At 47.9% G+C, this 10123-nt stretch overlaps 1 protein-coding gene across 1 annotated transcript in view; it reads right to left on the minus strand.

Moving 5' to 3' along the window:
* PARVA (parvin alpha) overlaps positions 1-10123 on the minus strand; it is a 66822-nt gene that overhangs the window by 12336 nt on the left and 44363 nt on the right. Inside the window, exons 7-12 of the mRNA XM_006763456.2 lie at positions 9090-9148; positions 6958-6977; positions 5600-5661; positions 4824-4892; positions 803-904; positions 1-61 (exon numbers count right to left, since the gene is read on the minus strand). Of these exons, the coding sequence (XP_006763519.1) occupies positions 1-61; positions 803-904; positions 4824-4892; positions 5600-5661; positions 6958-6977; positions 9090-9148 (373 nt within the window). The remainder of the gene's footprint in view (positions 62-802; positions 905-4823; positions 4893-5599; positions 5662-6957; positions 6978-9089; positions 9149-10123) is intronic.

A 10123-nucleotide genomic window follows, 5' to 3' on the forward strand; every position in this document is an offset into this window, starting at 1 on the left:
GTTTTGGCTTTTCCAAACCTCCATCTTGCATGAGCTCAAAGGCAAAGGAGACGTTTAAGACCTGGAAAGAGAAATGCAGGGCCTATGTTATTGCACACTCATTCCTGGGCCCCTGTGGATCCTGGGATCTGCCCCTGGGAAGTGATGGAGCTAGAGGGACAAAGGGCTGAGCTAAAATGTCCTAATTTGAAGGAGAAGTGAGGTTACCAAAATGGGCAGGCCATGTGGAGTGTGGGCTGGCCTATCCCAGCCTACTCTTGGTGAGTATTGCTAGAGACGTTCAAAATCCTCTTTCTGTTCTACTGTGTTCCTGTGTTAACTACCAGGGTTTTCAACTCAGACACATTAGTGCTCTCAGTTGAAAGAACTGGAGAGCAAGACATATGCACAAGAAGCAGAGAAGGGTTTCTTCCTTGGATCAAATGCCCCTTGTCTAGCACACAGGCTGTGGCAGCTTGTGAGTCATCGGAATGAGGCTGAGTGTAGGTGGTCAGGTATGACCAGCCTTGTCACTTCTGGGAGAGATGAGACTGGCCAGTGATACCTGGATGGAGCATATGACTAGGGGACCAAGGCCAGGCTATGGTGGGGGTCGTTGGAGAGAAAGTGGTCAGATGCTCTGTGGCCTTCAGGTAGCTCCTTTCCAGCTCAGTGCTCATCAGAATGGGCCTCCCATCCAACCACTGAAGACCATGGGTAGACAGGAATCTACTGCCTTTTCCCCAGATGGCCCCAGCATAGCTGTTGGTGGATGAGTCAGAGCATCTGGGTTAGGGCCTCCCTCCACATCGCCTCTCCTTACCTTCTGTTCAAAGCTGTCCGGGGTCAGGAAGAAGCTGTGCAGGGGCACAAAGTAGCCCTCCAGGAGCCCCATGAGTAGCACCAGGTACACCCCATCTGCAAACTGGAGAAAGAGAGTCAGGTGAAGGCACTGGGCCCTTGAGTCCCAAGGCAAGCCCCATCCAGAGGGTTTGTCAGCTTCTATGTCAACATGTCTGGCCTGTCCCATATCTGGCTGGTCCAACACTGGAGACGGCGCCCACGGTCCTGATCTCAGTTGATCCAGCATTTATTTATTTATTTATTTTTAAATATTTTTATAATAAGGATTTCTTTTTCTAAATATATATTTTTAAATCTTTAAATCTTTAAAAAAAATGTATTTATTGACTTCAGAGAGGAAGGGAGAGATAGAAACATCAATGATGAGAGAGAATCATTGATTGGCTGCCTCCTGTATGCCCCACATTGGGATCAAGCCTGCAACCCAGGCATATGCCCTTACCAGGAATTGAACTGTGACCTCCTGGTTCATAGGTTGATGTACAACCACTGAGCCACACCAGCCAGGCATGATCCAGCATTTACTGAGCACTGGTCATGTTCTAAGCCCTGATCCAGCACATGGACCACAGTTAAGGGCCAGGTGTGGCCCCTTCCCTAGGGAAGCTCACAGCCCAATAGGGAGACTGATGTGGAGAAAATGCAGCAGCTGCTCTGATGGAGGGAAGCAGGTTGGCTTGTGTGACAGGGTCACTCTCTCCCACGGAAGGCAACAGGGAAGGCTTCTAGAGCAGGCGCTGCCTGAATGGAGACTGGAGGGATGAGCAGGAATTAGCTAGGGTGGGGCAGAAGGAGGAGGGCAAGGGGATGTCCAAGGCCAATGGCATGAGGCTACTAGGGTGAAGTACTTTGTGAACAAAGAACTCTAGTGTCATACAGGCCTCGTCATTCTCCTTTCTCATATCTCATTGTATCATCGCTTAAGAGGCAGCACAGTGTAGCTATTATGAAGTTGGGCTCTGAAGCTAGGCCTCCAGCTCTACCACTTACTGGCTGTGTGATTTAAGCAAGTTACATAACTTCTCTGTACCTCATTTTTCTCATTGGTAAAATGGGGATGATCGAAGTATAGTTTCTACTTAATAGGGTTATCATGAGGACTAAACCAGTTAATAGGTATAAAGTGCCTAGAGTACTGCTTGATGTGTAGGCAAAACTTAATAAATATTTAACTATAGCAGGTCCTTGAATAACATCATTACATTATAAGGTTGATGAGAAAAAAATTGACTTTCAGCTGTGGCCACTGTCTGTGTGAAGTTGGCATGCTCTCCCCATGTCTCGTGGTTTCTTCCAGGTACTCGGGTTTCCTCCCACATCCCAGAGATGTGCACGTCACTTGAATTGGCGTGTCTACAGTGTCCCAGTCTGCGTGAGTGTGGATGGAAGGGCGTCTTGTCCAGGGCTGGGTCCTGCTTTGTGCCCTGAGCTGCAGGGATAGGCTCTAGCCACCTGTGACCCTGAACTGGAGCAAGCAGATTGGAAAAGAATTCTTACTTATTTTTATTAATATTTCTTAAATGTATGCAGAACTCACATTTATTTCAATGTTTAATATTAGACAAGTTGGGGAGGGGGTCTTTATTTAGAACTTTGGTGACATTTTTGTGACCAAAAATACGCTGTAGGAACTTGGTTATACCAACTAGCCTATGGAAAAATTGGTTTAGTTATATGTCATTTTGCTTTGAGTCATGGTTTCTAAGACCCTGTTGATGGTGTTAAGTGAAGATGTACTGTATTGCTTACTATCTGGGAAAACAACAAAGCAATCAGGACACAACTTACTGGCAAAGTACAACTGTGTGCTGAGGGCCAGGACAAGAGGCTTAGAGCCCTACCTTCCCATCTAGGACAGTAGAGTCTGGACGGGCTGGGAACCTGGTCTCAGGGACCATCGATTCCTAGGCTAAGCAGAGGGATTTAGGTATTCTGCTCAAGGAAGGGCAAGGTGAGTGTGTGCTGGGCACTGGGGCAGGCTTGTGGAGGAGTGGAGGCCTGTGGGATGAGGAAAATGCGGAAGGAGGAGGTGTTCTAGGGATGGAGTGGGGCCTGAGCAAAGGTAGAGAGGTCGGGTGAGTATCTGGTATCCTAGAACCTTTCAAAGGAAGTGGGGCCACCAAAGGTTTGTGGGCATAAACAACAGTTGCTAGAGTTCACAAGAGGCCAAAGTTCTTGGAATCATCTTAGGAAACTTAAAAAAAAAGTAGACTGAATTGCCTGGAATGTGAGCTGGGCCCAGAGTCAGAGATCTGCCAGGTGGCTGGCTGGTGGGCCTGTGCTTCACCGTTGTTGTGGGCATACGACCCTGCATGAACTTGGCCGAGGCGCAGCTTCCTGCCTGCTTCCATCCATCAGGTGGGTAGGGCCTGAGCATGATTCATCCTAGGTCACCCCAGACGTGGACAATGCAAGAGCAGACCCAGCATCCATGTTAGAATCAAGGCCTGCCTATGGAAATAGTTAACTGGGCCTCATTGTGGCTGTGGCTCTAATGGGCTGAGAATAAAAAATTCCAATCTATCAACTCAGAGGAGGACCTTGGGTTAGGGTCGGGGTTACTCACAGCTCTGAGCGCCACTGACATAGACAGCTCCCACCCCGACTGCTCTTTCTGATGACTCGATGGTAAAACCCGCAGACAAACACCAAACACACTCACCAGAGACTCCCTTTCATAGCACAACCTGTTCATGCAAACTTAGGGAAAGTCCCAGAGCTCACTCTAGCTCATTTGAGGAAATATCACTTTTCCAGAGTGTTCCCTAACTCCCCAAAGAGCATGTAAACTCGTTCCACAGAGTCCAGACACACTCAGACAGTACTCAGGCATAGACCTGGAATTGCTTTTATTTATTATGTATTTATTTTTTAAAAAATATTTTTATTGATTTCAGAGAGGAAGGGAGGGGGGGGGGAGAGAGAAACATCAATGATGAGAGAGAATCATTGATTGGCTGTCTCCTGCATGCCTGAGCCCGCAACCCAGGCATGTGCCCTGACCCCCTGGTTCATAGGCTGATGCTCAACCACTGAACCACACTGGCTGGGCCAGGAATTGCTTTTAGAAACAACAAGAGATGTCCATGTGCTCAAAAGAAAGCCTCATTTTAGAAATTCATCACAAATGAAAGGAGGTCAGGAAACAGAATATATCACACAGCCTTAAAGTATCTCCCACTAAAGATTAGTTATTACTTATAAAGGAGGGAGAGGACCTTAGCAGTAGGGAGGTCTGGTGGACACCAACTTACCCCTGTGATCAAAGTTACTGTCACCAGTCACGGACTGCTGGACAAAAGTGTCTGAGAAGACACCATTACTCAGGTGGTATTGTTACTGAAAATGCATAACCTGAATCTAATTGTAAGGAGGGATACTTAGAGACATTCTATGAATCAAAGAGCCTGCACTCTTCAAAAATGACGTCATGTAAAGAAAGGCTGAGGATCTGTCCTATAACAAGACACTAAAGAAACATGACAACTAAATACTGCATGTGAGAATACTAGGGAGACTGGAAAAAATTGAAATATAGTGTTTCTTTGAACCATGTGACTACTCAAAAGTAGTCAAATATCAGCAATTGCATATGGTTTAACCTAAACGATGTATTCTACCAATGTTAAAATTACCAGAATTTGATCGGTGGATGTGGTTATCTAAGAGAATGTACTTGTTATTAAGAGATGTATGCTGAAGTGCTTAGGTGGAGAGAGAGAAAAAAAGAAACCCCAAATGTGGTCAAATATTAATAATTGGTGTATGTAGGTGAAGTGTTTAGATATTCATGATAATATTCTTGCAATTTTTCAAAGTAAATTCAGATAAAGTCCAAACAGGAATAGAATCCCCTCCCTCCTGGGAAAGCTTGAGGGTCAATGTGGAAAGCCCTCCTGGCCGTGCAGGGATGGGGCACTTGGAATGGTAGCTGTTGAGCAGGGCCTGGCCCCCACGCTTCCCTCGGGGCTGTCACCCACCTGGGTTTCCAGTTCTGTGACCTCCAGGTTCAGTTTATTCAGGTGCTTGTTCACAAAAGTGATGAGAGTCTAAAAAAAGAAGCACAGGCGGCTTTGAGATGGAGGCTCTCACCAGTGCCAAGCCCTCGGGGCCACCTCAGTGACTCCACCGTGAGGACAAGGACCAGGGTGACCACGTGATGAGGCCTTGCTGAGAGCACGGGGCCTGGGATCCCTGTGCCGAGCTGCCGAGCTGAGTGAGGATGAGTGAGCAGCCTGGGAGGCTTTTCTGCCAAGCCCCCGGAGTTCATAGGAAAGGAGACTCCCAAAGATTTACGGTCCTGGACACTATGTGATTCACACTGTGAGAGGAGCTAGGAGGTCTGAGAGTGAGAGGTGGAGGGTCTGACCCCAGGGTCGGGGGCCAGAGAAGAAATGACCCCACTGGGTCCCTCCTTGCAGTCCCTTTCTAGGTGCAGGTGCCTGTGCCTGTGTGGAGGCAGGGACGGCTGGAGGTGGAGTAAGGGTGGGAACAAAGGGTGCTCATAGTGGTCTCAGAACCCCCTGAGTCTCAGGACGCTATCATCCTGGTGGGAGAAGAAAGGGACTGGATGAGCTCTCCAGTGAGAATAAGACAGGAAAAATGGACAGCAAGCAGGAAAGCCCATGTTTGCAGAGATTTGGTGATAAAGCCAGTCTCAGGAAGCTTGCGAGCCATAGGGATGATGTTTCCTAAAATGCTTTGCTACCCCCCTCCCCCATCTTTCCTGCTTCCCTCCCAGGCACCTCTTCCCCACCTTTTTCACCACGTTGAGCTTATCGGGTGCATGGTCGAACAAGGTGTCGAAGGCATCACGTTCTGAAAAAGAGGGAAAGGTCGATGAAGGGCACAGCTGATTCCTGGTAGGAAGCCCACCCCAGGTCCAGGCCACATGGTCAGGTACAGATGGAAACTTTCCGGGGTCTGAGGCTGCGCGGGGAACTCTAGAAGCTGGGTTTAGGGCAGAGATTTGGGTTATGCTCACCTAGGGAGCTGTGTGTGTGCGTCCACCCTCTGTGTCAAACCTCTTTTGGGCCGGGACTGAGGGGCTCTGTTAGGCACTTTAACTGGGGACCTGCAATTTCTCTTCAGTCTTTGTGTTCATTACATTATGATTTAGTCATGGCTGCAAAGCGTTTCGGAAGCTTTTTGGAGGTAGGATGATATCCAAATATCAAATCACTTCACACCCTAGTGATCAAAACCGGGACACCCGGCCAACCATCCTGGCAGCACACGTGCATCAATACGCAGGTTGGGAACCAGAGCTCCGGACAGGATGCGAGCTCCTCCTCTTGAGTGACCTAGTCACTTCGGCGCTTTGTGCCTCAGTTTCCTCTTCTAAAATGCCATCTGAGAAATGGACCTCCCGGGTGTGTTATGAGATGAAAGATGGGAAAGTATGTGCATGTGCTCAGTAGACTGATATGTCTACTGATCTGAGTTGTTTTAGCATTACTGGAATTGTTCAAAATATGCACAGCAAATACAGGATCATAGGAAGTAGCAAAGTCACGCCCCCTGGCCCCCTGCAGGTCTCTTCTAGCTGCCCCTCCTCCCCCACATTCTCTGAACTGGGAAGTGAAATAATGGAGGGAAACCTGGGGCAGGGAAGGTTGGTGATCCCGGGTCTGTATCTCCCTACTCTTCCACCGATGGGCAAATCCGAGACTTCCAGGAAGGTGATTGTGACCTCTGACATTCACAGATTTTGTGAACAAGCCCAAAGTTGTGGGAGATGGGAGAGACAGGAGCTATGAAAAGGAAAGAGAAAGAAGCAGCTTCCAGAAGGGCTGGGCAGAGAGGAGACAGTCCGAGCATGTAGATACACCTCCTTTCTTTACTCTCACCATACGCTTCGAGCAAGACTGCCCAGGACCCATCCAGGGCCCAGCAATGTCAGTGGTCTGGTTACTTGCGAAAGGACTATGCAGCTGTGGTTAGTTTTCCTCTTCCCACCAGTAAGCAGACCCTCCCTACCACGTAGCTCTGTCACCAGGCTGGTGCAGACACATGCAGGAAGCAAGCTGAGTGCCTATGGTTCCCAGCTGCTGCAGAATTAACTAGACCCCCGTGGAAGCCACCAGCACCAATGGACAATCTTACGCAACTCACCATGCCTTCCGGAGAGAGCCCTGTAGGAAAAGGAGAAAGAAAACAGTGTGAATCTTCTCTCTTTGCCCTTGATTGAAAAGCCCCAAAGCTCTCTTGGCATTCTACACTTAGTAAGTTCACTGCCCAGGGTGCTGTGGGCATTAGCCTGGGGAGGTCAAGTTCTTCTCTCCCCTATACATCCTGTGATACCCATTAAGCTGCACCTCGCCTTGCTCCAGGATAGGTTTTTCTCAAAGAGGGCAGGAACTGGAACTGGACTTTTAGCAGTGAAGCAGCAGAGAACTAAGAACACAAGCATTAAAGACTGACTACTTGGGTTTAAATCCAACAGAGCCATCTGTGTGCTATGTGACCTTGAGCAAGCTAACGAACCTCTCTGGGCACCAGGTCTCTTATCTCTAAAATGAGGTTAGCATGTTGTGAGCATTACATAATTTAGTAAGTGGAAAGATTTTAGCACAATTCCTGGTATATAGGTAAGTGCTCAATATATTTTTTTCTTAATACATTAGTGGGTCTCTTTAGTTTATTCCAACTGCGCTTCTATCACCCATTACATGATGACTTTCGGGCAATGCACTGGAAAGAACAGTGAACTTGGAGTTAACTGCTGGACGGACCAGTGATAATTTCCTTCCCCACCTTTGGGCTGTGGGGTTTTAGGAGGTGTAATCATTGCTTCACGTGTGAATTATGAACATCGACAGATACAAACATGCTTCAGAGACTGGAGTGTATTGTCAAATGATTAGGAGTTTGCATCCTTGTTTGTCTATGTGGCAAGATGGCAGAAAGGAGCCACAGAAAGCACAGGGCCAGCTGAGAGATCGCTCTGAAAACTGAAGCTTCATGATCCCTGGTTTGGGAGCTTCTCACAGGATCTTCTCAGACATATTTTCCTCTTTTCCACGGACAAGCAGAGGTGAGGGGAGGTGGGGGCGGGACGGTGAGGAATTCTCCTCCCGGCAGGCCTGTCAGGGCAGCTTTCAGCCCGCCCCTCACAGAATCAACGCCAAGCATCAGTGTGCCTTGTACATCAGCTGCCCCCTCGGCTGTCAGGACTGGACCCTGGAGTGGTGCGGAGGCAGGCCATCAACTGGGCATCTGGGGAAGGGCCTCCCCACATCTCTGGCCTATCCTGGGCCCTTTTAAGGCACATGCATGGTGTGGTCCACAGCATTCTGGACCTCCGTCAGCCACAATGGGGGAGGGGAAGTGAGTTTCCTATAGATTGGGCAAGGCTTGGCTGGTGTGGGTCAGCTGTGATGGGGAAAAGCCAGAAAAGTCAGCAATGAAGGACATGGGAAAGGGAAGGCCGAGCTCTTCCCACGTTACATCCTCACACTCTGTGGTTAGCAAAATGCTCCCCACTTCAGAGATGAAGACACTGAGGTCGGAGAGGTTAAGAGACTAGCAGGTGAGTAAAGTGGCAGGGTCTGGATTTGAACTCAAGTGAGGCTGGATTAGAGGTCTCGGCTCTTTTCACTTCATTCTTCTTGTTCAAGGGAGGATAGAGGAGAGATGGAGCCAGGGGATGCATAAAACGAACTTTGCCCGGCCTCGCATGTGGCCAGGGCCAGTCCTGCCAGGGATCTCAAACCCACACACGGTCCTGCTCTTTCTGCTTAAGACCAAACTTGTCTTCCCCACAGCAAACCTCTTAGATGTTTTGATATTCCAATTTCTTAAAGTAAGTGAAAAGAACAAAAACATCCCTGTAAGGTAGAGAGGGGCTTTCTGGGTCATGGCATGCGACCAAATCAATCAGATTCAGAAAAGGAAGAAAAACGTCCTTTTGAAGGCTAGCAATTTAAATTCAAGTCCATGTTTATGGCATGACGATTTCATGCTGGTTGGCTTTTGGGGGCACACTTTTTTCCCGGAGTGCCACAAAATTAGAATTTTTCAATCACTGCTAATTCTCTTTCCCCACTTCCCCACCCAAGTTTGTACCTTAAGCATTGAGAGGCATGTTTTGAATGCATGGAAAAGGCTAAGCTATAATCATTGGCTGAAGTATAATCCCTCTTGCAATCCCAATAAATGAAAACTAAATATCAGCAAATGGACGAATTTCGGAGAAACATCTGTGTTCCATTACAGAATCGCTGGCAACAATGGTGTTGACATACTCTGTGTTACCAGTTATTTCCTCTTGGATTTGCCGAGACTGGAGGATTCCTTCTCGTTTCTGAAACGGGGGTGGGGAGAAGGGTTGGGAGGAGGAGAGAAAAATATGCTTTAGAAAAATACAAAATACTGATTAGCATTCCTGATACTGAGAACGTTACTGGTGTTTAAGAAAGTGAGTCTGGAGTTGAGAGGCTTCCAGAAGTGAAACAAGGCCCCTGGCTTCCCGGGCCTGGACCGTACCATTCGTACTTCAGTGCAGCTCGTGTTTAGTCCAAACAAGTAGGCTGTTTCTTGGATGGTGAATCTTTTCTTTCTTTATTGGAAGACATTCTGTTGGAAGCAAACTGTTTGCCTCCTGGAGTAATCCACAGTCAACCAAATGGAAATGAAGGCCAGGGTGTGTCTGTCCTCCAGCTGGGGCCACAGAGGAAAGCTGAGAAACACACTCAGCTGGGGGGCTGGGGTGGAGGAACCCAGGCCAGCTTGGAGAATTCAAATAGAGGGAGAGTTTGTTTGTTTTTCCTTCTTTTTAATGGATAAATACAGGAGCTTTCAAATAACTAGTACAGTCCTCAGGTAATTAGCTTACTCTCTGAGCAAAGGTTAAGTAATTTGGAGGCCCACCCAGCCCATCCATCCATCCATCCATCCACTTATCCACCCACTCACCCACCCACCTACCTACCTATCCATTTATCTGACATCTATTCCACCCACTCCCATCACTTCATCCTCTCTTCTTTGTTTCATTGATCAGAGCCTTCTAAATACAATTCCCTAATTAGTACCTTCTATGGACAAGTCCTTGAGTTGGACTTGGAGCAAATACTTGAGGAACTTAGAGAGTGAAATGTCATAGATGAAGCAGGTATGTGAGAATGGTTTTCCCCAAACAGGGTTTTTGCCTGATGACCCAGGTCAGTTATTAGTAGGATCCCTTTTGCTCTCAAAAGTGTCTTGGGTAATAAATCACATGGTCACCCTATGCAGAGAGAAAGTGCTGAATGCAGGACAAAGGCAGGCACGTTCAGCA

Source organism: Myotis davidii, unplaced genomic scaffold (genome assembly GCF_000327345.1).
Source record: "Myotis davidii unplaced genomic scaffold, ASM32734v1 scaffold118, whole genome shotgun sequence".
NCBI lineage: Eukaryota > Metazoa > Chordata > Mammalia > Chiroptera > Vespertilionidae > Myotis > Myotis davidii.